At 54.5% G+C, this 27,209-nt stretch overlaps 2 protein-coding genes across 7 annotated transcripts in view; both read right to left on the bottom strand.

Moving 5' to 3' along the window:
* Positions 1 to 4,833, bottom strand: part of KCNIP2 (potassium voltage-gated channel interacting protein 2) — a 45,494-nt gene extending 40,661 nt beyond the window's left edge. For both annotated transcript variants that reach the window (XM_068398265.1, XM_068398266.1), the window contains exon 1: positions 4,761 to 4,833. In XM_068398265.1, the coding sequence (XP_068254366.1) occupies positions 4,761 to 4,833 (73 nt within the window). The remainder of the gene's footprint in view (positions 1 to 4,760) is intronic.
* An 8,027-nt stretch (positions 4,834 to 12,860) lies between these two features.
* Positions 12,861 to 27,209, bottom strand: part of ARMH3 (armadillo like helical domain containing 3) — a 131,435-nt gene continuing 117,086 nt past the window's right edge. For all 5 annotated transcript variants that reach the window (XM_068398340.1, XM_068398342.1, XM_068398341.1 and 2 more), the window contains 2 exons: positions 21,986 to 22,102; positions 12,861 to 15,865 (listed from right to left, as the gene is read on the bottom strand). In XM_068398340.1, coding sequence (XP_068254441.1) covers positions 15,773 to 15,865; positions 21,986 to 22,102 — 210 coding nt within the window. In that variant the 3' untranslated portion in view covers positions 12,861 to 15,772. The remainder of the gene's footprint in view (positions 15,866 to 21,985; positions 22,103 to 27,209) is intronic.

Below are 27,209 nucleotides of genomic sequence, written 5' to 3'. Positions count from 1 at the left end.
CCCCGCATGCGGCTCAGCCCCAGAGCAGCATCCCACCTCCCCACTGGCAGGAGCTCAGCCCCCGGTCAGGAGAGGCCCCAACACCCCATGAGAGGGGATTCATCGGCACCAAAGGGCTGCAGACAAGCCAGGACAGCAAAGGGGGAAGAGGCAGAGGGGTACAGATGCCAGAGAGAGGGAGACAGCAGACAGAGACAAGGCAGAGTCAGGCAACGCTCCCATCACCCCAGGAAGGTGCAGCATCTGTCGAGGGCAGGGCGCTTTGGCACAGAGGGGACCCCACAGGAGCCCCCCACCCCGGCGCATGAGTGGGAGCCCTTTCCCTACCATACCCCACCCTGACTGGGGGCCTCCTGGGGAGTTTGAGGACCTGGCTTGAGGGTCAGCCCGGCTTCCAGCCCAGCCTCACCGCTGGGACATGGGCAGCGGGAGCAGAAGCGGCAAGCGGAGGGGGGGACGCGTGGGGCAGCAGCGGCAGCGCGGAGGAGGCAGGTTAGCGGGGAGCAGGGGGACGGGCAGCACGCTCGGTTCCCACGGGCCAGACCCCCCAGGGGAAGGACATTGGTGAGTGTCACCCCTCCTGGGGGCTAATTCTAGGAGGAGGGGATGAACCATTCGTGCTGCTGGCTACAGGGTCGTGGGCAGCCGCCCTGCCAGACCCGCGTGGGCAGAGTGAGGTGGCCATGCACCCTGGGCTGCCTGAGGAAGCCACAGGGCAAGGGAAGGAGCTTTGTTCTGGGCATGGGCGAGGCACTGCCATGGTCCCCATCCCAGTCCCCCTCCCCGGGATCCACCCCAGCAGGCGGCCACAGCACACAACCTGCCACGCACACTCACAGCCGGGCGCCCGGCCGGCCCCTGCCTGCCTCCTGCCCTCGCTTCCACCCCATCGGCCCCATCACTCCATCCTCCAGCTGCAGATCCCAGCTCTTCCCCCTACACACACAATTCTTTGGGACAGGCTAGCACTGACACCCCCTCCACACCCTGGGAAATAAATTATCCCCCTTGCAGGTGGAAGTCCTACGCTACGGCAAGCTCGCAGAGATTTTCCTCCCGCCCGGCTGAGCACGGGCTGCCAGCAGCCGCGATGGAGCCGCCGGCTTTGCCGGCAGCAGAACAAGTCCCTGGCACAGCCCTAGATCTGCCCATCACCTGGAACCTGCCTGCGGCAGACGCATCGCTGGGACACGGCTCTTCAGCTTTACCCCATGGCAGGGACTGCAGCCCGGCTCCCGCTGTCCTCCTGCCAGCCCCACTGACTTGTCCACCCTTCGGCGTGTCTGTGGAGGACAGCTCGGCCCCCTCTCTCCTTTCTTACTGCCACTGGGAGAGTACCTCTGAAACACCCTCCCCTCCAGGTAGGGAGGAGAGTGCAGCCAGATGCTGTGCTGCCACTACACTGGTGCCTACGGTTTTCATCTTACTGGGTGGGCTGCTAAAAGTGCTATGAGTTAGGGAGTCCCCGTCCATCAGCCATGCCTTGGGATGCAGGAGGATCCCAAAGCTCTGCAGATGGTCTCTGTAGCAATTGCTCACCCCCTGCAAACGCTGCGGCTGCCTTTGGGGTGGAGCAAAGTGGTTGCTCGAGACCCCACAACATGACAACGGGAGGGAGACAGCAGGGGTGAAAAAGCAGGGGTGAAAAGTGAGCCTCCTAACTCCTTTTGGAGGAGCCCCAGAGGTGAACCCCTCATCCTTCCAAAATGCAGCTATGGGGTTTGACCCACCCCAAACAGCCCAAGTATTGACCCCATGCTGGCACGTGCTGTCCTGTTCGCAGGACAGAGCACGGCTGGGATGGGCTTGTCCCATGGGGTGAGATGGGACCCCAGGTCACCCACCCCTGCTCCCCAACTGGGGCTGGGGCAGCCCCACTGCCCACACACCCCTGCGGAGCAGTGGGCAGGAGGAAAAGCCGCCTCCGAGCCCCGCTCTCCTCTCGCGCTGCCGGGATTCGGGGCTGGGGACGTGGTACCTGCGCTCCTCAGGGCAAAGTGGCACCGGGCTCCCGTTTCTCCCACACGGAGGGCCATGTCCAGAGCAGTCCCGAGACACGGGCTCCGGGCTCTGCTTGCACACTAATCGCTCGTGTCATTAGAGAACTGGAGGAATAATGTAATTTATGGATGGCTTTTATTTCTGCTAGCGTCATCTAAATACCCCAGAAAAGGACCGGTTTAATTTCCGAGTGGCGTAACCTAAACCCTTCTCTCCTTAACACCAGGCGGGCTCCCAGCCAGTGCCTGCCCTCGCCCCACCGCAGCCGCCCGCGCTCCCCCGTGCACGGAGCCCGTGCCCGCTCTCACCGCCGCTCACACGCACGCAGCTTTCATTCACTCGGCCGCTCTCGCCTCTCACACACACGGCCACGTGCCGCACGCCCGCACAGCCCACGGCTGCTCTGGCCGGGGACCCGGGTGGCCGGGCACCGCTGGAGATGCCATGGGGAGGGGGGTTGTCACTGCACCCTCATTTTCAGCAGCTCTTTAAATTTACAAATCAATGTGCTGCTGGGGAAGGTGCTGCGGGGTTCTCCCCTGTGCACAGCTGGGGTTCTTTCTTCCCCTTAGGTCTCTCCTTTTTTTGGAAGGGGTGTTGCTAACCCTTCTCTGAGCATGCACAGGGGACTCATCACCTCCACCCCTGGTTTTGGGGAGCGATGGGGAGGCAGCAGGACCGACTGCTGTTCCCGTGCACGCCAGCAATTGCTGGAGCTGCCGTGGGGCTATCGCATCGCCTGACATCAAATCATCTCTCGTTTAACAGCTCATCATGGCAGATGTCCCCCAGACCCTGGCAGACCCTGATGGAGGGGGGTCCCCAAGGCTGCAGGAACACCCCGAAGAGCTCATGCTTGTCCCCAAGCAGGGCTGAGCTACTAAACAGTGGGTGCCGGCAGGGACCCTCCTATCTGCAGAGAGAGACTAAGCCCACGCTGGCATTGCCAGATCCACCCGGGGGCTTCACTACGGCCCCACAGGGGTCCCAGCTCCTCACCGCATCCCTGGGGATCTGGGAGAGCCCAGGCCAGGTTAGCAGGCGGGGGGGCTTGAGCTATTAAAGCCTCCCCAGATGTAAGTCTGCATGCCCTCTCCTCCTGCCTGCATCACTTCCACACTCTTTCTGGGAGAAAAACAACTTTCCCTCCACAGGAAGGGACAGCTTCGGCACGTTCAGCCAACGCGGGGGCCATCGTTGCCAGTGGGATCAGCTCTCTCTCCAGGCAGCTGGCGTTACCACAGGCTCTGCCCTGGCAGGTCAGCGACCTGACAGCGATGGTAAATGAGTGATGTGCCCTCCCAGGACCTCCGTTTCCCACACTGCGAAATGGGGCAGATATCTCCAGCCTTATTCCCCAGAGGCTTTCCAGCAGCCCCGTCCCTGTGGGCAGGGGCTGGCACAGCGGCACAGCTCCCTCTGCCCAGGGTCCTGCTCCACGGCTGTCTTGGAGGTAAGCCCAGGCATAAAAGGTCTCAGCCTCAGAGAGACTGGGATTTATTTTTAACCTCAGTAAATCCATATGGACATTTTAAAGTTACCGGAGAAACCAAAAGTTGTGTGTGGGTTCCAAGTTCCTACACACAGCTCAGAAATATCTTCCCTGCAGCATGTTTGGGCAGGCAGCAAGCAGCATTTCCCACACATGGGGCTGCTCAGGAGAGCAGAGCAGGGGTCCTGCCCTGCTACCACCACCTCCACGAAACTCCAGAGCAAAACCTGAAATCCACTCCAGACCGTGGCAGGAAAAGCATCACCGGGACTCAGGGGAGCTGCCTGTGCACACACTTCAGTGCCTGCGGCATGAGGGCACCCAAGCCCACTGGCTATGGACAGGTTCGGCTCCGTCGTGGGTCCCAGGAGGCAGGCAGGAACTGCTGCCCCATTTCACAGCTCCTGCAACAGAGGCCCTGAAAGGGGCCGGGATTTGGCCTGATCCGTGGAGAGCACGTGGGGCAGGAGGGGTGCCACCAGCCCCAGCCCTGCTGCTTCGCTGCTGGACAGCGAGGGATGAGGTGCGATGGGTGGATGGATGTGGTGGGATGTGGGAAGCCAGGCAATTCCCTGATGGGGCAAAAGGATGGAGGGGGATGCAATATGGTCATAGCTGGGTCATATTTGACCTCCTGTCCTATGACCACCCCATCCTGGGTGCAGAGCATCTCTGGAGGTGCTCCGGGGGACACTAAGTGACAGGTAGAGAAGACACCAGGCTCTGCGGCACTGCTGGGGCTTGCTGAGCAGGGTGAGCCTCTTCGTTCCTGGGGGAACCTGCTGCCAGGGTGCTGCCGTGCCACCCCAGGGCACAGTGGGGGGTCCAAGGCATGGCGGAGAGAGCCCAGCGCCAAACCCTTGTGCCGGAGGGGCTTGGGAGCAGCGGGGAGGGAGGGTGAGCTTGGGGGCAGCCAAAAGCGATCAAAGCATCCCACCCCTCGTCGGGGGCCTTTTCCCTGCACACCTGCCTCGGAGCAACCTCTGCTCGCTGGGACCAACCCGACACCCCCTCCCCGGAGCATCACCCCCCCCCGGGCCCGGGACTGTCCCCCTGCTCCAGCGCCGGGGTCGTGTCTGCACCCCCACCACCACCACCTCCCCGGGCAAAGCGTGCGGCGAAGCGGGGCGGGCAGGGGCTCAGCCGGGTCTGGAAGCGGGCGGGCCGGGGTGCCCGGGGCGCCCGGGGCTGGGTGGGGGTCCCCGGGGCCGCCCCCGCGCCGTGGTCCCGAGCGGCTGCTGCACCTTCCCCGGCGGGCGGCACTCACCCGTGAGCTGGTCGTAGGAGCCGTCCAGGTCGCGGGAGTCGGACAGGCTCTCCTTCCTGCCCTTGCTCCGCATCTTCCCGCCCCGCCGAGCGGCGGGGGGGAACGGCGACGGGGCGGCCGCGCTCCGCCGCCGGGCAGGGGCGGCCCGCGCCCGCCGCCTCCCCCCGCCCCGCCGCCCCCGGCGCTCGCCGCGGCAGCAGGAAGGGGCCGGCGGTGCCGGGGGAGCTCGTACGGCTCGGCACGGCTCGGTACGGCGGGTCGGAGAGCGCAGCCGCCCCGTTCCCCGCCGCCGGGGCTGGGCACCACCGCCCCCTCCCTCCCGTCCTTCCCCGCCTCCTCCCGGGAGCCGCCGGCCCGGCCCCGCCGCCCTCCGCCGCGCCGCCGCGGGGAAACTGAGGCACGGCTGGAGTGTGGGTGGGGGGCTCTGGGGAAGAGGCAGGGAGGGAGCTGCTCCGGGCTGCACCGAGGTGGGGTTTGCGGCGGTTTGGGTGAGCCCCGGTGGTCGGGGACCGCGCAGAGATGGAGAAGGGGACGGGGATGGAGAAGGCACGGGGCAGGAGGAGTGCAGACCCCCCCACACCCCGCTGTGGGCGAGCGAGGGCCCCCCAAGCCCTGCGTGTCGATGCCCACACCGGGCTGTGCCTCGGGACCCCCAGGAGATACAGGGGAAGGGGGACCCCAGCCCTGCCCAGAAGCTGGATGGGCAGTTGGTCAGAAGCAGAGGGGACGTGCAGTGGCTGAGGGCCGCAGCAGAGGTGTGGAGAAGGTGGCCCAAATCTGTCAGCTTGCAGCCAAGCACAGGAGCGTGCCCCCCTGCTGCCCCCCAGCCCGAGCACGGCGTGCCCATGCCGGGTTGGAGCCTTTAGCAGGATTTCCCCCCCATCTCCTGCAGCCCTGGGGGAGGGATGAAGCAGCAGCACAGCTCCGGGGGGCTTCCAGGGACACAGTGCTGCCGAGAGAGGAGCTCACAGCCCCACCAGTACACCTGGCACTGGGGGCTGGAGGTCCCGCTGCTGTCCCCAGTTACTTGCTGCTATTTGTGCACGATGTGGTCCCGGGGACGTGCACCGCGCTGGGGAGTCCTCACCACGGGTAAAGCCAGGGGGTTTTGTCATGCTGCTCCCCATGTGCTGCCTGTTTGCACCGTGCCAGGGGTCCTGGGCACATCTCGAGGGGCTGCCCAGCTCCCAGCATTTCCCACCTCTCCTCCCTTTGTCTCCTACTCTGTGCAGAGACAGAGGGGAGCAGGGGCTATGAGGGGAGGAAAAGCATCCCGTCCCGGTCCCTGCACCCAGCCCAGACCTCCTGGCCCACAGGAGCCGCAGGACAGAAAGGGAATCCGGAGCAGCAAGGAGGGAGGGCCACGCTCATGCGGCAGCGTGTTGTCAGCGTGCTTTGGTGTCAAGCCATGAAAGCAGCCGCCTTAGCGAGGCAGCGATGCTTAGCAACTGCCTGGATCTAAAAATAAGAGCCATTTAGTGAGGAAAATGCAGTGGAGAAATGCTTGGAGAACTAAACACATTCCCCCGGCCCTCCCCGTGGCCCGGCCACCCCCGCAGAGCCCGTGTGCGCAGCCTGGCTGGAGAGAAACTCTCTGAATGGCCCTGGCGATGCCCCATCTGCTTAGCCAGAGTCTGGCCAGCCCAGGGACCCCCTGTGCTGCTGGGCTTGTCCATCCTACTGCTCCTTGCCCTCTCCGTCCTCCTTCCATCCTCTCCATCGCATCCTTGGCCACATCTTCTTGGCAGCTCCTGAGGACCAGCAGTGTCACAGGGAGGACCTCGGTGGGGAGGGCTGTGTGAGGTGTGCCCAGGTTCACCTGCCCCATCTCCAGCATCCTGCGGGTCCATCCTGCTGCGGACGTGGCGGGCCCAGCAGAGCTGCAAGGGGGAAGTTTTCACCTTCCGCCATCCCCAGTCCATCGGGAGGCAAACATGGCTATTTTTATCCCAGCTAAGTGCTCCTGTTCCTGCAGGCAAGCGAGAGATGCTTTGCCAGGCTGGGGAGAGGGGAGAAAGTTGGGTGGGTTGGTGGGTACCACAGGGTAGGATGGGGTAGCCCCAGGGCCAGGCTGACACAGCCTACCCCCCCTGCTGTGTAGAAAACGGGGGACACAGCTCACTTGGTCACTGGTCACAGCTCCTTTCCTTAGCAGACACGAGGGCTGGGCATCCTGCCAGGTTTCACAGCCTTTGAGCCTTTCTCTGTTCGGGAAAAATTCAACGTCCCCACCTAAATGTTCCTCCGGGCACTGGGAGCCAGGGGTCTGCAGGATGACGGGGTGGGAGCAGCCAGCTCCTGCTGCCTTTCTGTGGCAGGAACGGGTCTGGTCTCTGCCCGCCTGCCCAGGCGCAGGCAGGGGCCGGGCTGTGGGTGCACTGGGCGCTGAGACGCCTCGGTAACCGCGTCTGGCCAGGGACGGGCGCGGCGGCAAAGTCACACCGGAGCGCAGAGAGCATCCTTTGCGGCAGGTCTCACCGGGACATGCGGCAGATGCAGACAGGCTGGGACAGGCTGGAGAAAATCGCCTAAGCGGCGTCTGAGGCTTTAACGAACGCCCAGGCGCCTCGCACAGCCCCGCTGCCACTGGCCACGTCCGTGTCTGCCGTGAAAGCAATCAGCAGGTCTGGGGCGGGCAGGAGCTGTCCGCAGGCAGGGCTGGTGGTCCACGCTGCTGCAGATGGAGCCGGATTAACTGTTTCCAGAGGATCGGAAGAGCTCTGGTGGCTTCTGCAAGCCCAGATCCCAGTTACAAGGGGTAACTGGGAGGGAGGGCCATGCCCCAGCTGGCCGAGAAGTGGCACAGGCTCCACAGCAAACAGGCCACAGCTCACCGTGAAGCCCATACCCCAATGCCAGGGCCAGGGAAGTACAGTGGCCAGGCGGGTGGCTGGATCCAGCCTGCTGGGGTGGGCAGGGGTCCTGTGGATGCAACCCAGGTCCCCGAGCTCATCTCTGAGAGAGCAGCAGAGAGCCATGGAGGAAATAGGGCCACACAAACCAGCCCCAGGGCTTGGCACAGCCAGCAGTGGGTGGAACGGGGATGGAGAACACAGTGGCAGGCAGGAGATGCAAGGAGGGAGGCGAGCTGGGGGTGTGAGGGGTGCTGCACCCTGAGGTGCACCCCAGGCTGTGTGTCTCTTGGCAGCAGGGTGTCCCTGGGACCACCCGTCCACCCTCACCGTGATGGAAATCACCCCTTCGCATCAGCCCGGGCACGAGGCACGTTCCCTAAGTGGCCTATCTGTCACCGTGTCAGCGGCAGCAGCACTTGGATAAAAGACATCTGCACGGGATTAATGCTGCTCGCCGGGCAGCAGAGCCACAGCCAGGAACAGCTCTGAGCCAGGGTGAGAGGGGCCGGGAGGTGTGTGCAGGGCCACGCTGTCCAGGAGGCTTCTCTGTCCCCAGGTCAGCGTGTGGCCAACGCAGCCTCGTCTGGAGTAACTGGCGAAGGGGACGAGTTTGGGGATGCTCCGGCGTTGCCCAGAGGCTTGGATGCAGAGCCCTGCTGAAGGTGGAGCTGTCGTCCAGACCCAGGCTGGACTGAGCCGAGCCCACCCACAACCATCCCCGTACCTAGTTCCTCTCCTGAACATCCATCCCTTCGGCTCATCCATGCCTCCAGGCCCCCACCGGGACCCCCTAGCTCTGGGGACAGCAGCCTGCTCTCAGCTGCTGCTGGGAGCACATGTCCCCACGGAGCCCTGCTGAAAATCCCAGGCTTGACACAAAGCCCTAGACGATCCCAAACTGCTCCCACCCACACAAGCCAGAAGAGCCTGGAAATGAGGCAAGGAGCACTGGGGTCTGCACCCCACCGCCATGAAGCCGGGCTGGGGTAGAGGGGATGCAGGGGGTTCTCCCCCAGGCACGAGCCCTGCAAGCCCCCTCTGCAAACAGCCTGCTGCGGCTGTTACAGGGGGACGGGGAGAGGGAGAGATGCAATTTAACACTTCATTAGGTAACCACAAGGCATCGATCTGCTCTACCAGCCTGCGCGTTGTCTAATTGCATATCTCCATTCTTATTAATTCTATTGGAAAAGCAGAGAGCAGGACTCGGGAGTCTGATCCTATCTTTAGGAAATTTCAAACAGAGATGTAATTGCTGAGTGCTCTAAATCACGGTGCTTTATCCACTGTTAACAGTATTTTAAAGCCATGGTCATCAATAGCAGTCCTCGGGATGCGCTCTCAGCAGATGCCATTAATCTTACTTTGGCTGCGGTCACCTGGTGCCTCTGGGCTCAGATTTACGCTCGGCGGTGAGGGACAGCTCTGCTCCCCGGGTAGAGAGGGCTCCCGGGCAGCTCCCGTGCTGGGACACGGCACACAGCACACAGGGGCCGGTTCCGGGAGCAGAGGGCAGAAACGGGAGCTCCTTAAGGCAGCTTCACCCCTTGCAAAAATGCCAGCAAACAGCAGCCTTAGACGCAGATGAGCAGCTCAGCACGGGGATGCTGTTCCCCTCCCAGGGGCCATGCAGCTCCCCAGCCCGGAGGAGGAATGCTCATGGCCATGCAAGCGGCTGGGGGGCTCCAGGAAGGGCAAATGGCCTCACTCAGGAATAAACCACAGTATTTACTACACCTGCAGAGGAAATTAATCTGGATGGCACAAGACCCAGACGAGCTGCTTGATCTCTGCAGGCCTGGGGTCCTGAGGACCAGGGGAGCAGCTACAGCAGACCAGCAGGTCCTGGAGAAGTGATGCCCCAGCAGAGCATCACCCAGGACACACACTGAGGAGGACTGCTCCCATCTCCGGTAACCCACCCTGCAGAGACACACAGGTAGGTGGGAGCCACCGTGAGACTCAGATTTGGGAGGGGGGGGATTTCAGCTGATGAAAATCTTGCAAAGCTAGAGGAGAAGCAGATGCCTGCAAGCTGCTGGGCAAGCCTTGCAAGCAGGAATGCTGCAGGAGAAAGGGAACCTCCTTTGTCAAATGCAAACCAGCAGGTGGGAGAAATCTGGGTGTGCAGGAGGAAGAAAGGACTTTGCATCACACTCTGCATCTTCAAAAGCCGGTCACGTACCTGCCTCTGCCCACGCCTCCAGCAAGGAGGGACTCCCTGGCACGGCCCCACTGCTGGGCAGGCTGTGGGGGGCTCTGTGCCCACCCTGCACGTTTCTCTGCCACTTCTGCATAACAGATGCAAAATCTGGGCAAAGAAAAGCACTTGTTTTAGAGAGTGGAGAGTGGACTGGGGCATTCCCGGACTCAGGAGGTGCCCCAAGTCTCACGAGCCCTCCCAGCATTATAGAGCATCTTGTGTTTGTGTGCTCAGTGCCTGTGGGCTCAGCTTTTATTTAAAGAGGAACCAGATACTATTTCTAGCCTTCACTTACACAACGCTGGATGCCACACCAGGGGCCCTTTCAGCAGCTCAGGTCTGCTATGAAAACGAGTGTGCATCTCTGTAATGAGCAAGTCCATGCTGTAGACGTGCATCCTCCAAGCTCACCTCCGCAGGAGGGGATGTCCATGCTGCGACCGTGGTCTCGGCACGCTGCTCTCTGTTGCCCATCCCATCCTGTTGTTCTGGCAATGGCCATAGCAGAGAGGCTGAAAGCAAGGCGCATGGTGACGCAGACAGGTGCTGCTGGAGCATCACTTGCTGTACACTGGGAGAGCAACCACCTCGGAGCTGCTGAGCAGGGCGCAGCCGTGGCTGCCACAGCCATGGGTCACTGCAGCATCCTCACCCCTCTACACTGCCGGGAGGGCTCTGGTTGAACCCTAGAGCAGGGGGGGCTCCAGCTAATTAGTCACTAATTGCTTCAGAGAGCAAATGAGCAAAACCCAACTGGTACATGCCTGTAGCAGAGTGACCCGTGGGCCCTGGGACCCAGACAGGATACACATCACCAAGAAACAGCTGAGGGTTCATCTGTCAAAGCAGAGCTGGAGAAGAGCCCAGCCCAGTGGGTGTCCATCTCCCTGTAGCCTCCCCAGCCCCTTCGTGCCCCCACAGGACTCCCGGGAGCTCCCAGCCTCTGGCAGCAGCCTGGCAAGGCTCGGAGCTGCGCAGCAGCGAGCGGCAAGCCCGGCTCATTTAATCTGTTCAATTGGATTCAATTTCCAGCCACATGATTCAATTAGCCCTGGAGGGACAGCACGGGAGAGCAGAGGCCGCCGAGCTGGCAGAGGGGAGCGCAGCGTGGAGCCGCAGCGGCTGCTCCCGCAGGGGCCAGGACCCGACGCTTGTCCCGGCCCTCCAGATGCGGACAAGACAACTGGAGCGAGCCAAGCACCCAGCGATGCTCACCCAAGGGTGGTGCCTGTCCCATTTATTTGGGGTCACCCCTGTGCCTGTCCAGTGTCCCCCCGAGCTCACCCACACCGTGCTGCAGTGGGGAGAAGCAGGGTTCTGCGCAGCATGACGGACTCAGCGCCGCAGGGAAGGCCAGGTCCCACAGCCCTCCAACAGCCCTTCTCCAGCCTCCTGCCCAGACTGTCATTCACGTGCTGGCTTTGGCTGGGACAGAGTTAATTTTCTCCATAGTAGCTGGAATGGGGCTATGGGACAGTGCAGAGTTGTTTTCGTTACTACTGAGCAGGGCTTACACAGAGTTGAGATCTTTTCTGCTTCTCCCCCCACCCCACCAGCGAGCAGGCTGGGGGTGCATGAGAAGTTTGGAGGGGACACAGCCGGGACAGCTGACCCCAACTGACCAAAAGGATATCCCATGGCATCATGCTCAGCATATAAAAGCTGGGGGAAGAAGGAGGAATGGGGGGGACATTCAGAGTGATGGCGTTTGTCTTCCCAAGTAACTGTAACACGTGTTGGAGCCCTGCTTTCCTGGGGATGGCTGAACACCTGCCTGCTGATGTGAAGTGGTGAATGAATTCCTGGTTTTAGTTTGCTTGTGTGTGCGGCTTTTGCTTTACCTGTTAAACACTTTGGGGGGAGTGAGCGAGCGGCTGTGTGGGGATGAGTTGCTGGCTGGGGTTAAACCACCACAATTCACCATTTATTTTTTCTGTCTGTCCTCCCCCTGAAAATGCCAGCAAAGACATTAATTAGTTTCCACTGCAAGTTCTGGGGGAAAAGCCCATCTTTATCCTGTCCCCTTTGGATGTCTGCAGCTCCCAAAGCCGGTCTTTACCCCTTTTCATGTTACTGCAACAGCTCATCTGCCAAACAACCCCCATCACCTCCATGGGGACAAACCTCTGTCCAGTACAACCCTGCTCAGCACAGACAGGTTGCAGCCCTTGCTCATCCCAACAAGTACCAAACAAGAAAACAGAGCCCAGAAAACAGAGATGAAAATAAATATCCAGGAGGCTTTGGTGCTGACACCGAGATGGAGAGCTGCTTGCGAGCGCCAAGAGCCAGCTGTACACCTTACCGCAGACTGCTGGCCGCACACCAGCCCGACACACACGATGGCAGCTGTGACTTGGCAGGGTAACGGCATCTCCCTCTGCCCGCCATGCTGGGAGCTGGGAAGGACACCTGCTCCATCCCAGGAGGGAAGTGTGGGGAGACAGAAGGTGCACACTAGGGCTGATGCCCTGTGCAAGTGCTGTCTAGGAGACAGCTCTCCCCATGACAGCAGTCTTTCTCCTCCCAACACCCACTATGCAACAGCCCAGCAGGACCCCAGAGTAGGGGAACAACATGCAATTCTTCAGGCAGGGAGAAAAAACCACCCCAATGGGCACCAGTACAGGCTCAAGTGAAGGGCAGCTCAATCCTACAGTGATATGGCCCCCGTGCTACGATGAAGAGGTTTGCAAACCAAACAGAGCAGGTGGGCAAAGGTGCACCCTGCTCTTTGGCTGCTGATACGCAAGACTCAGGGTCTGCTCCTGCCACTCACAAGGAGCAGCCAAACCATCACACTGACTCCCCCCACCAGCCTCCTGTCGGTACCCTGTGCCCGAGGGACGGTGCCTCCTTTGACAACCCACAGCCTGGGCAGGGGAGACTCGGCTCCTGATGAGCTGCATCTCCCTCAAGTCTGCATGAAAAATGGGACCTGCAAGAGCTAGGGAAGAAGAGATGATACCAAAAATCACAGTGGCACTTACAAATCAATTTTTAATAACTCCCTCCAAAGTTTAGCTCAAACTCAATTTTTCTCCTCCAGAATCTGGTCGTTATTTTGTAAAATATTTGTCTCCCTGCAGCGGCTGCCTAATTTAAAGGCAGCAATCTGATTTCTCCCCACCCTCCCCAAGCCTCAAAACCAGCTCTTCCAACAATAGACTGGGTTATGAATTAGATATAATATACTCAATAGCTCAGATGAGATATGGGAAAGTTTGGGGCCATCAGCCACATCCTGAGGCGGAATGTTAGAGTCAAATGACTTTCTGCTCAGTTCAAGCTGGCCTCAAAACACAAGCAGTAGTAGGGTGTTTTTAACAAAACAGGCAAATCTGCAGCAGAATCTGTGAGCAGGAGTTTGCTGACACCAGCAGCAGAGAGAGCATCACACTGTGCACATGTAGATCTCCGCATCCCTCGCTCACATTCACAGGCTCTCAGCCTTGCTCCTGTTTTCCTTGCTGGCAGCCCCAGGGGCACATAACGCTGCTGACTACTGGCTGGTACCTGCAGCCTGGACCAAGGAGGAGGCACCGCTGAGCAGCACCCCAACCTCCCTCTGCACAGGCAGGAAGAGCCCAAGGGCAAGCGACTGTCCTGCTGCAGCCAGCATGCCACCAAAGGGTGAGAGGGCCACCCCCATAACTACCCCACTCTCCCCTCTGTGAAGGACAAACACTGCACACTCTGGCCAGGCAGGGCTCTGCTATTTATTGAGCTCGAGGTTTGTATGTACATCCATTTACAGTGCTTGGTTTGGTGACAGTGTGACAAGGGGACATGTGTCACAGTCTTCCCCAGCTCAGCCTTGGATGAGGACTGACCTCAGGAGCTGGCCCCAGTCACAGCCTGGGCTTCTTAGTTCATCCCAGCAAGGGAGCACCATGGGGGAGACGAGACCTTCGATAGCTGAGCCCAGGGTGAAAAGCTGAAAATCCCAGAGGCTGCCAAGGCAGAGGCAGACTCATCCCCCACTCTCTCACCTGTCTGGGGTCAGAGAAAAGGAGACGTGGACAGCTGGGTGACTCAATGCTCTGACAGCAGTGATGCTGGGACTGCACCTCAAGCCCCCTTCGGGAAGAAACTCCCCCCCCCCAGAGGTGAGATGGTCTAGCAAGAGCTCCCCACACATACAGACAAGTGCCATGTGCTGCAAACCATTTTTACTCATTTTTGCACTGGAGAAATGGCCTCCTCCCACCTGCCCTGGCCTGTTCACAAGCAGAGTGATTTTATGGAGCCTGGTTGTTGTCCCAAGCACCATCCCTCGGACTTGTACACATTTCCACACACTTGCATGGCAGGAAAGCAAATAAGCATCTGGCTTAGCTGATAAAGCCAGACAATGCTGTGCTGAGGCAAAGTATCGTCTGTTGGGAGAAGCCAGTGCTCCCACGGAAAATATACGGTCTTCACTGGGTTCTGCGACCAAGGTCACGGCTTTCAGTTTCCCATACTCATGGCAGGTAAAGATGAAACATTAACACAATTAACACACGCTACCTTGAATAAGCCTTGCCTAAAAATGGCTGGAAACGAGCATGACATTCACGTACTCACACTAACCTACGAGGCTAAGAGCAGGACTAGGCACTTTTTTTTAAAAAAATGTTTTCTAGAGAAAAAAAGTGGATCTGGGATGTAACTAACTTCTCTACTTCAGTCCACCAAGTCAGGCCAGATCCTAACATCACTGCTGGGAGCTGAAAATGCATGAGCAGGGAACTGGTGTTTATGCTGCATATTCCTGAGTTGGCAGCCTGACACAGTGCTCAGAACAGGCTCCGCTGGACCTGGGCACCTCAGAAACACTGGCTCTGGAGCAGCAAGTACCCCAGAACATCATCCCAGAGCTCTTCCTTAGGAAGTTCTCAGCAGACTGTTGCTGCAAGTCGCTCGGTGAAGATGGGAGGGCAAGCGAGAAAGTGAAGTAACTACTTCTCCAGCTGCATTTTAATTGCGTGCTACACACAAGGGAAAAAATGGGGACTTCTTAGTTCACGAAGGTCACCAGGCACTTGCAAACATGTGCAAGGCAGACGTTCCTGTGAGGAAGAGGAGGATTGTCGCAATGCAGTCTCTGATGGGGAATAAGGGGAGTGGTGGGAGGGAGTCAGCCTGTCCTCTGCCCCATGAAACTGGAGTATCTAAAAATATCCCTCAACCTTAGAAACAGCAGAGATGAGCTGGGCTACTGGAAGCAACAGTGACCCCAAGCAGAGCTGGTCTGCAGTTACAAAGTGCTCTGTTTGATGACCCATATGCTTGCACACTGGCTCAGACCGGACCCTGTAAGCCAACAGCCTTGGAAGCAAAATTTCTCCTTCTCCAGTAATCCGATGGCTTGGTTCAAGTGACACCTTCTGACATCAGGAGCCAGCAGTGAGCAAGTTCTGCTCCTTGGGGAAACTCTTTTATACCCCAAAGCCATTCCCAATGGGACAGCAGTGGATTTGACCTACATTGTAAGAGGGCAGGTTGATCCAGGCTGATGGAAAAGAACAGCCCTCACCTGGGATCAGAGAGCTTTCCCCACAGAGCAGGCAAGCGATCTCAACCCAGAACTGTCTCACACAGCTGGACTGGTTTTATTATTTTGGTTGTGAGCTCTCCCCAGCTCTGCTACAAAGGTTTCCAGTGCATCTTCCCTGAGGCTGTGGAGGGAATCTCCCATTGCTTGGTCACAGGAACGGCTGCCCACCCCCATGGCACCTTACAAAATCGCTTCCTCCTCATCCTCAACATGCCAATCACCTCTCCTCAGCCCCAGTCCTGTTGAAACACATGCCTTTGGGATCAAACACACAGCAGCAAGGCTCTCCCCTAGAAGAAACGCAGTCCCTTCTGCAGGTGGAAGGCAAGGGGCGACCGGCTGCAGATCTGTAGTGTCCCTGCCCAGACAGGCCCGTCTCTGGTCAGCCCTGCGCAGCGGCTGCATCCCTGCTTCAAGAGATCGTAGAGAATTCCTTCAGCAGCAGTTCCTGGCTCAGCGTGTTGAAAGCAAGGTTCTTCCTCACATTGATGCTGATGGATCGAACCTGACAGAGACAAAACAAGATGTTTTAACCAAGGCACACTTCCTGGCTCCCCGTGAGATGGCAGCTTTGACACTGCTGCCTCCAGGTTCAGCATTAAACCGTTTTGCATGCTGTTATAGCCCCAGAGAACTTGCTGCAGCCAGCTCTCACCGAGACTCCAGATTAGCAAGAAATCCCTAAGGATTAGCTGCTTCCTGGAATAACAGGAATGTCTATAGTGACATCCCAGCAAAGAGAGTAAATTCCAAATGAGACAGGGAGGGGAGAGGATGCTCTGTTTGGATGCACAAGCTATGACAGGTTTCCTGTTCTGGCGCTAAGTGATGGGGGAAATGAGCACTCCTGGGCTGCAGATGGAAGAGCATTTCCTACCAGTGCCCACTGGAGTGCCAGCCAGCATTCTCCTGGATGAATGCAGTGCCATGGCCTCTGTCCTGCTCCAGAACCTGCAGAGCCAAAGACACGGAGGCAAGCAAAGGACAGAGGCCATGCTACTGTGCTGTACGCACAAATTGTCACCCAAGCTGGCAGAAAACCACAGGTTCAGCGCCAGCTGTGTGTACTCTGTGCTGAATGCCTCACACTTGAAGCTGGCTCACTAGCTGTCTCTTGAAGAAGAGACACCTTTATCCCTTCACAGAATCACAGAATCAATCAGGTTGGAAGAGACCTCAGGGATCATCGAGTCCAACCGTTGCCCTTACACCACCCTGTCAACTAGACCATGGCACTAAGTGCCATGTCCAGTCTTTTCTTAAACACATCCAGAGATGGTGACTCCACCACCTCCCTGGGCAGCCCATTCCAATGTCTAATAACCCTTTCTGATGCCCAGACTTCTGGTCACCCGCAGAGCCTGCAAAGAAGAGCTGGGCAGCCCTGTTGCGCAGCAGCTTCCCTTCCCCCTTCATGCCTGCAGACTCGCCGGCCAAACACGCTGGCCCCAGACTGGGCTGAGTCTCAGCTGCGCTCGGCAACAAGAAAACAAAGTCAAACATCATCTGTGTCAGCGACTGTGCAGCAGGGACAGAAAGCAAAACCGACACAAGCTCATCCAAACAATGGGATTACAGTTCCCAGAGACTCGGAGCCTGTGATAATAAGGTTGTTGCTGACCTGGTTAGTGTTTTGTGCTTTTTAAAAGCACTGGAGGATGAATTACATAGAAGCAGAATGAGGAATCCAGCATTGGGGGCTGGAAGAGAAGTCAGCAGTGCCCTGGTGAGAAAAAAAGAGCAGAAGGGCAGAAAGCTCCCAAAAAGGCAGAATGTGTAAGAGTGGGAAGCAAATCAACACATGGAAGGTTAAAAGAGAAAGCTGTGAAGTGAAGCCCAGTGAGCCCCATTGCACAGACCCCAACCCCTTGAGCAAGCTGGCAAAGATTTCTACACTTAAAGACGGAGTATTTGAGCTTTATGGCATCTGCAGAAACCACAGACTCTCCTTCATCGGCATGCCTGGCAGAGACACCATGCATCTTCGTTCCCTTACAGCACTTCCTCGCCCCTCTTCTCATGATGTCTTTTGCCTTATTCCATACTGAAATAGCTTGGGATCAAGGCTTGTCAGGTAGCCACAGGTTATACCCTACGTTAAATGCCACTGCAAGTGGTTTTCAGAACACTGGTTTGCACTGGGCTGTCTCTGTGCCAGGAAGCAGGAGCCCCACCAACAGCATTTGGTCCCAGTCCTACTGAGGGCTCCCCACCTCAATGATCCAGCCAGCTCTGACCGGGGGGGAACAACATGGCTAAACAGATGCAGAGAGTCCTCTGCCCTAGGGAGTGCCTACAGAAAAGGGCCAGATGCTATACGTAGTGTAAGCCAGCATCCTTATTCCGACTAGAAGCACTTCCATGGGTCCCAGCAACAGAAAGAACAAGCAGAAATGAGCTGCCAGGGGCCAGGCACCAGCAGCAGAAGAGGCCCAACTTGTATGCACGTCAAGGTCTCCAAGAAGGATGCAGCAGCAGTCTCTACAAGCTCAGAAAGGGAAGCTGGAGTGACACATGGTGAGACCACAGGGCTTAGCAGAAAGTGTAGCTATGGGGCAGAGCACAAGAAATTAAGCCTGTTTAGTTTGCAAAGAGAAGGTTCAGGAGGAATAGAGCAAACACTCTCCAATATGTAAAATGAGGTCAGAAGAGAACAGTGACTAATGTTTCTCTTGCTCCTCGGGGATGGGGCAAGAAATACTCAGCTTAATTTAAGACAAAGAAGATTTACACTGGAAAAGAGGAAATACTTTTAAAACTATGGGTTGTGAAGCAGTGGAGTAGATCACCTGGGGCCAACGTGGAGCTCTTTTCACTCAAAGACAGCTTCAGGTTTCAAGAGGAGCTTAGACACAAACTTTGGTCAAGAGCTGTCTAGATGGACTTAGATCTGCTTTAACACAAGTTGGGGAGAGGAGTGGGCATGATAACAACATACAAGATGACTCTGACATTTCTACAAATCTCTGCCCAGCATTTCTTCTTCTGAGAAAGCACACAGCTCTGAGCCAACCAGCTTAAAAGGTAAGAATAGCTCAAATTAGAGTTAAATCAAGTTATCTCCAGCACCAGGGCTCAGCAGAGGGAGCCAGAACTGATCTCCCTTTTGGGGTTGGAAGACCAGACAGGGACACAGGGAGGTGTCAGCCTGTAACAAGGATAAACTTCAGAAACTTCCTGCAGTCTGGCTGAGCTGCTCCATCCATGAGGCTGCAGCCCAGCAGTCCTTCTAGCTCATGGTGCAGCGGGAAGCCCAAGCCTGGCTGCCAGCCTGGAAGCTACCAGAGCTCTCTAGAGTGGCTTACACAAGGGGCCAAAACCAGCCTCAGAAAGTAAGCTCAGAGCTTTAACATTCATTCTGCAAGGACATAAAAGCAGAGCACGTGTCCTCTCTTGCTTCTGTATGGAGCACGCTGGAGCACACTAGGGCCAGAAGAGCTTTTAAAATTGTCTTCTCCCTATTAGCAGCTTGGATGACATTTAACCCACAGATTTTGAAGAAACAGGAAATGCATGAAATGCTGCCATTACCTAGAGAACAACGAGTAAATGAAAGACTGGATGAAGCGGTGGCATTAACCATGCGAGGAAAACATTATTCAGTTCTAGTTGTGTGTCATTATAGTTGTACGTGTGCAACACTCTACAGACACTCCTATTTCACAGCAAGTCCCATCAGTTAAACCTGTTCCAAATCAACAAGCAGCTCTTAAGAAATTTGTACAATGGGAGGAAGGTTTACACTGACTACATCTAATTAGAAGTCAAATTAGTGTAACTTCCCCTGCAGAAATCAATCCCTAATCAGACTATTTTGAGACTCTGCTGAAACCTATCCAACTGCAAAGACAGTGAATGTTTTGGAAAGATGCTGAATCTCTTTCCACACATTCCTGCAGCGGCAACGCGAGGGTCCAAAAGCTCACATCCAAACCATTCATTCTGTCAAAGCAACACAGACCTCAAGTAACATCCCTGAGGGTTCAAAGGAAAAGAAAAAAAAAAAAAGTATTAGAAAACTTCCTAACTTCTTTCCTTTAGCCCCTCAAAGGCAGCACAACAGGCCAGAAAACCCAGCTGATAAAATACTCTGCACATCACCTTCCACCACAACGTGGCTGCAGTACTGCAGGCCTTTGAAAGCTGCTTTGAAAAGGGAATGGGAGAAGAAAGCAGATTTTTCTTTGGGATTAGCAAGAAAGAGCAGCACTGAGGCAAAGCCAGAAAAGTGAAGCAGTGCATTAGCAAAGCATGTCAAAGGAGTGAGAACAAGATTTCTAAGCATAAAGGAGCCAAGAGAATGGCTTGGGGAAGTTTCTGCTCACCCACTTAATAGGAGCACAGAGAGATGAAAAGGCAGCCGTAAAGGAAAACGGCTCCTGCATGTCATTCCCCACCAAGAAGGATTTGCTTTAATGCAATCACACAGACAGAGATAAGAAAACCAGAAAGAATTATTTGCAAACAGATCCTGTTCAGGAAGACCTGATGGGACCAGCATGAGTTTGGAAACCATACTGGAAACCTGGAGTTCACCACCAGCCCTGCTCCTTTGGCACAGCCCATGAAGGAAATTGCAGCAACTTCACTCTGCCCCCTCCATGAAATCCTGCAACCCTCAGCAGTCAGACATGATGCATTGGGTAGGGGGATATGATCCAACACCAGATCAGCAACAGAAGCCAAAGTAAAGACTCAGAAGCCTTACAAAAAGGAAGCCAAGTACCTGGTTTGAAGAGGGTATGGGGAGGACAGGGCAGACTAGGGCCTTTTTTGTGAGTTGTTCAAACAATTAATAAAGCCATCAGTTACTGTGCACCTAGAGTAAGAAACAGTGTGGAGGACAGGAGGCCAGCTGGGTTTGTTCAAGACAAATCATAACAGATCAGGTTGATTTCCCGCTGTGTTGAGGGAACAGCTTAATGGAATGCAGGGGATTTTCTCTAGCTGTGAGTAAAGAACATTTAATAGGGTCCCAATTCTCAGGGCATCTAGAGAAATGTGGATTAAACAGATTCACAACTGGGTCAAATCAGCACATGTAGACAGTAATTATTCAGGCTTTCATATGCTCTTAAGGAGAGAGTCCCAGGGGTACCTGGACAGGCAATTTTCAGAAGGGAGTTGAGGAGGGACTGGTTATGCTAAACAGATTCTTAAATGATACAAAATTGGGAGGGATCACAGGTATTGCAAAAAAAAATGGTCTAGGAAGAAAATAATTTTAGCTGAAGTGTTTTGTAGCTGTGATGATCTTAGGACTGAGAATGTAATTTTAATCAATTGGCACGATCAGCCTGAGGTTCTGCCAGGCCAAGAGGAAAGTGGGGCATGCGGGAAGCAAATCAATCACGTGGCCAAGAGGCTGGGGAAGGAGAAGCTGGCTGAGAAGGGCAGGAGCCCTTGGGACAGAACAGATGACAACAGAAACATGAATGCGTCTTATTCCCAGGGTACAGTAATAGGAGAAGCCCATGTCACAGGAAAGCTATGGCCAAATTTCTTTGCACGTGTTCCAGACATGGTATCAAACAGTAGGCCAGAGAGACAAAAACAGGCACAAGAGCACAGAAAAATGGCATGAAAGTGACTGCAAGTGGTTTTGCCTGTATCCTACACAATGGCAGTGCTGGAATGACACAAAAAACATTAAAAAGCATTCTGTAGAAGGAAGCAAAACCAATTCAGGCATGCTTGCTCTGAAGCACAGTAGACAGAGGGAGGCATAACATTCCCAAACTCTTGCAGACTCGTGACAGAGTGGGCAGGCATCAGTTACTCATCAATCAGCAAGGACAGAGCTGGGAGAGAGAATCAGCTCTCAAACTGGTGGAGAAAGCTGCCAGAGTTAAGACATCTCTCCCTTCGCTAAAGCTGTAATGATTCAAAAGTGAGAAAAAACAGGCACTCCTCTCAGATACCAGCCACTACAAAAACATTGCCTCCCTGGTGATGTGGCCGTCGGACAAGAAAATGTTGCGTCAGGGCTCCCTAGAGCAGGGTGAGCAAGCTGGCTTGCTGAAGAATAAAACTACCAACCCAAATTATCTGGACCCAGTTTTGTCTTCGCTGTATTATTTTTGTGGGGCTTCCTACCATTAGTCTTCTCCTCTGGCAGAAGGAGACATTTCTAGAGAATGCCTTTGCTTGGGAACCCTGTTTTGCGAGTGATGGAGGAAAGCAACAAGCAGGCACATGTTTCACCAGCATCACATACTCTGCTCAGTCTCATACTCTGTGGTCCCCTTAACAACAGCAAAAAGGCTAAGCTGCTCTGCATGATAAACCCAAGGTGGGAGCAGTCACCTTCTCCACCATGCAAATTTACCACCACAAAGCACAGTGGATCCCCATGGCAGAAGAGACAGAGACTGACTGACCAGTTGCTGGCGTGAGCAGTCTGGTGGTTCCTCCCCAGCCACGTATTGCAGGGCAGGGAGCTCCAGGGAGCTTTCAGATCTGGTGAGACACGCAGTGTCTGTTCAGATCCTATTCCCGCCTTATCTTTGGAGACAGCCCAATGGAGTAACAGGGCTGCTCAGCTATACCACAAATGCCACTGCCCAGGCTGTAAGCAAAGGCTTTGGAAAAGGGCTGTTAATTCTGCAGAATCAAGGCAGCTTACCAGCTCTTTGAAGAAGGTGGCCTCTTTATGCTGCTCTGAGTAGCGCTCATACTGGTCCAGTCCGTCCTGCAGTTTCAGGGTCAGCGTGTCGTAGTTGGACCGTACCACTTCCAAAACCTGCCAGAGACAGCCAAATACAGCAGAGGAGTCAGCATCCACAGACGCCTCAGCATAGGAGGAGCAAGGCTGAGACAGATCACAGCTCTGGCAACTGTTTTTACAACATACATGGCTTTAACAGCCAATATTTGGCTCATGACTAACAACACAGAGGTGGGCACTAAAGTCTTCCTAATGCCAGTAAGGAACAGCCCTCAAATTTACAGAATTTCTTCATTCATGAGAACAGTGTCTAAGCCTATATCTATGACAGCAGCAGTTTTCCAAATATATTATGTCACCAGGAGAAGCAGACATGATTTCATTAAATTAAGCAGCTAATTACCATGTGTACACCCAAATGTAACACAGTAGGCACTATAGAAACACAGGTCTCTCTGACCCCATGGTCCTTCCAACGCTAGTTTCGCCAGCACACCTCCCTCCTGGCTTGCTAATCACCATTCACAACCTGCTAAACCACCAGCTTCTACGGCTGCTCAGGTCAGCTTCCATAGAGAGCACCGCACTTCTCTCCTGACAGGAACAAGCTTCTGACAGGCACTAAAAGAAGATCAACCCTGGTACAGACTCCAGTTTTGGAAACAGATGGAGACACGAATCCAGGTCTTCCTGCCCAGGAGTTACTTTATTATCTGCCTTCACTGCAACCAAAGTACTCCAGCTTATATTACTGCCTTACTCTGCTCCCAGCACTAGGCTATACTTGCAAATTTATAGTTACACATCTCTGTCCTATTGAACTATTCATTTTCCTAACTAGGGAACACCAAGAGGGACTCCCACAATGCTTTTTAGCTTCAAAGCATTGCATGGACAAACACATTCCTCAAAGCATTTGTGAGATGGCAAGTAACGATAATCTTCCTACCAGGAACCATATAGCTCAGCACTCCTGGGCAAAACATATGCTTGAAATAATTCTCTTAAACACACGAACTTCTTTCTTAGGCTGTTACAATTTGATCTGAGAGCTAAACAGAATATCAGCATCTGAGGTTTGCATTACAGTAGCCTCTGATCATGAAGAGCCTCAACCAGGAGGACTACATAGTATAATGTGCAAAGGAAGAGGACTCTGCCCCAAGGCATCACAACTCAGAAAAGATCCTAAGAAAAGCATTGCAGAGGATTTAAGACAACAGTGACCAGAACAATAAAGAACCCTTCTACTTCTCTTGTCCTCCCAACAATGTAAACACTACCCTCAATTGCCCTTTTAGGCAGCTGGCAGCTCCTGCCCTTTACCAGACTGAATCGTGTCCTTATATCCTTTACTCTAGGAAACCTAGACTTGCTTAGGGTTCCTTCAAAAGCTTGTTTCCCCCAAACTTCGCATGTGGCAGTAGTAGACAGAGACACTCATGCAAATGCTTAGAAGCAGGCTAGGGCCTGATGTGGCGGAAGCCACACGGCACCATCCAAATAAGGACTGGGGCGTAAAAAAAGGTCCCAGATGCAGTATCCAGGTGAGAAGGTCACACAGCAGAGTCTCTTTGCAGCTCAGCTGTCCTCCAGCACTGCAGAGGCAAGCTAGGGGTAGCAATCAGCATTTTGCAATGTTATTTAAGAACAGCCTGTCAGTGTCCTGCTGCTCCAAGAGCACACAGCCTCCTCCCCAGGACTCATTTCCTAATGCTGTTTGTCAGCATCCTCTGGCAGAGAGGAAGAACCCCCTGCAATGACAGCCATCTCCAAATTCACTCTGGCCTTCTTGTTCCTGTGTGCAGAAGCTGCAAGAAGTATCACAGAGCTAAGAGCAACGATGAAAGAAAGCCGCCTGGGTACAGGAGTAATTTGCTCTGGGATGCAACTATCCACTAGGGATGGAGAGTAATAGTATAATGCACCTTCTTCTGAGTAGTAAAGAATCCAGCAGCTTGCAGGAACCAGAGGGCTATCCTCCTGTCAGCCTGAGGAAGCCAAGTTGACCAAGATTAATAAACTGCAGGGGAGAAGCCTTGTTTGAAAGGGGAGGAGTAGAACATGCTTCTCCAGCAGTAACTCAGAGTGGAAGCATTTTACCCAGGGCTATCCCACTCCCCAGGAGCCTTCCCTTGGGCCCCTCTTCACTCCCCTGTGCCCCCATGTGCACAGCCATGTGCCCCCACAGGCAGTGCCATAGGGGTGTGCCCAGATAACGGACGTACACGCTTCTCCATGAAGAGGCAGGATTCCTCCTTGCTTGCTCTCAGTCGAGATCTCTTCGGATACTCAACAGGGGCATCCTCAAACCACTGTGAGGAGGGGCAAACTCCAAGGGCAGCAGCGAGCTCTGTAAGCAGTACCCTTTAAATCAGCCCTCCTGTGTCACATTTGAGAGGCAGCTAAGAACTCAGTTTGATAATCTAGGAGGAGAACAGGGAAGGATCAAGAGGCCCCAAAGTCTCTACTGTGTTACCCACTATTTATCGTAATCTCTGCAGTGAACTTGAGATCAGCTTATCCCTTTAGCTATGTATTTTCATTGGCTTCCACTCCTTATCTCCTTTAATTATGAAATAGAACTTAAAAAGAAAGGGTAAGTTAAAAATAAACAGCTTCTCCTCACTGCCTCATAATTTCCCTTTCTTGCTGCTGCTGAGAAAAAATGCTACGTGGGATCTGAGATGAACCCACTCACAGATCATTTCACTTCATACCCTAAAATGGATAGGAACTGTTACTGAGATTAGGACCTGCCATCCTTGAGACAATTTCATCTGCTCTTTAAGATGCAGCTGCTAGACAGAGGAGAGGTTAAAGAGCAGCAGGAGGTATTAAGAGCATTTAACATGAAGGTTTGAAAGGCATCAGCTTTCTACACAGATGACAAAAACTCACATCCTCTGTGTAACAAAAGATTGTGTGCTAGCATCATCTGCCCTTCCTACACACTGCTTTGACTTCTGCTCAGGAAAACTACTGCAGGAAGAACGCCCTTTTGCATTAAACACGAGAGATCTTTATCTGCACCTTTCTGTCAGATACAAAAGAACTAGAGGAATTTAATTTTGAGATTAAAGCATTTCTCCCTTCGAGGTCTTGTCCAACCTGGTCTTCCTAGAAGTCTCTGTGGAAGACTAGAAAACATCAATTCCAAGATGATGAAGTATGAATAACTTAAAAAGGAAGGGACTTTTAGCTGGACTCTTCCACATGGATTTTAAATAGTCATTCAGTTTTTTAAAATCTCATGAGCAGCTGGAAGAACACCACTTCTAGTGTCAGGCAAGGATAGAAGAAAATGGACTGTAGATGATTTCCCAGGAGCTTCTCAGTGTCATGGTTTAAGCCCAGCCAGCAACCAAGCCCCACACAGCCACTCACTCACTCTCCCCCCAGCGGGATGGGGGAGAGAATCAGAAGGGTAAAAGTGAGAAAACTTGTGGGTTGAGATAAAAACAGTTTAATAGGTAAAGTAAAAGCCATGCGTGCAGGCAAAACAAAACATTCACCGCTTCCCGTGGGCAGGCAGGTGTTCAGCCATCCCCAGGAAAGCAGGGCTCCATCACACGTTAACGTTTACGTGGGAAGACAAACGCCATCGCTCCGAACGTCTCAGCAAGGAACAGGGAAGATAACATGTGACACTGCTCAGATTGCAGGGATAAACATGCAGGGCAAACTATTTTTTTTTTTTAATGCTTTACTGGATCTTTACAGTGGAAAAAAATTAAGTGAATAGGAGTCACAACCTAAATCACAGAATCACAGAATCAACCAGATTGGAAGAGACCTCTGGGATCATCGAGTCCAACTGTTGCCCTGACACCACCCTGTCAACTAGACCATGGCACTAAGTGCCATGTCCAGTCTTTTCTTAAACACAGCCAGAGATGGTGACTCCACCACCTCCCTGGGCAGCCCATTCCAATGTCTAATAACCCTTTCTGAAAAGAAATTCTTCCTAATGTCCAACCTGAACCTCCCCTGGCGAAGCTTGAGGTTATGTCCTCTTGTCCTGTCGCTAGTTGCCCGGGAGAAGAGGCCAACTCCCACTTCACTACAACCTCCCTTCAGGTAGTTGTAGACTGCAATAAGGTCACCTCTGAGCCTCCTCTTCTCCAGGCTAAACAACCCCAGCTCCCTCAGCCATTCCTTGTAGGTCAGACCCTCCAGACCCTTCACCAGCTTGGTCGCCCTCCTCTGGACTCGCTCCAACACCTCAACATCTTTCTTGAAGTGCGGGGCCCAGAACTGGACACAGTATTCAAGGTGTGGCCCCACCACTGCCGAGTACAGAGGGACGATCACTTCCCTAGACCGGCTGGCTACACTATTCCTAATAGAGGCCAGGATGCCATTGGCCTTCTTGGCCACCTGGGCACACTGCTGGCTCATGTTTAGACAGCTGTCGATCAGCACTCCCAGGCCTCTTTCTGCCGGGCCGCTTTCTAACCCCTACAAAAATCTCTTTTTGTAGGTTACCTTAGCGGGATAAGTCTTAAAAAAAGAGTCTTAAAAAAGCAGTATGACAGAAATGAGCAACTCTGACACGGTCAATACAAGAAAAGCGAAGGCTACCGAATTCCTTTCCTGTGGTTACCTGTATCCTGGAGGCGAGATTTGCTCATTTACTCCACTTGGACAAACCTGGAGTCAGTGGAGCTGCACCACTGTAATGTAAAGATAATTTGCCATCAAATTAACCCTGTCCCACCACTCACTCACTGACTGCTTCCCAGAAGCTCCAGAGAAATGTTAGCGATTCAGACCCCTGCACCCATGTCCCCACACCAGCCTTTCAGGAGCTGCTCTGAACAGCAAGTGCTTTCTGTGGCACTCAGATTTCAGCTTCCTCCTGCAGCTACAATTGCCCGTGTCCCATAACTCTCCTTCCCCAGTAACACTGACAACCTGTGAGCAGAGGCACTCCTCCAGGTAACATAGCAGGGGGGCTGGCTTCCAACGGACGGGCTGATGTGGAGCTCAGCTCTCCGCAGCATCCCACCCATCCCACTGCACCCAGAGGAACAAGATTATTTCACAGACTTTTTGGCTTCTTACTTTGCTGCAATCACCAGCTTACTGCTCCCTTGCAAACTAGGTGGGCAACCTCTGAAGGGTCAGTGTACTCTCGTGGACACAAGCTCTGAAACCAGTTCCCCGAGAACCAACCACC

Source organism: Nyctibius grandis, chromosome 4 (genome assembly GCF_013368605.1).
Source record: "Nyctibius grandis isolate bNycGra1 chromosome 4, bNycGra1.pri, whole genome shotgun sequence".
In the NCBI taxonomy this organism is placed as follows: domain Eukaryota; kingdom Metazoa; phylum Chordata; class Aves; order Nyctibiiformes; family Nyctibiidae; genus Nyctibius; species Nyctibius grandis.
This window is presented reverse-complemented; position numbering and strand designations above follow the sequence as displayed.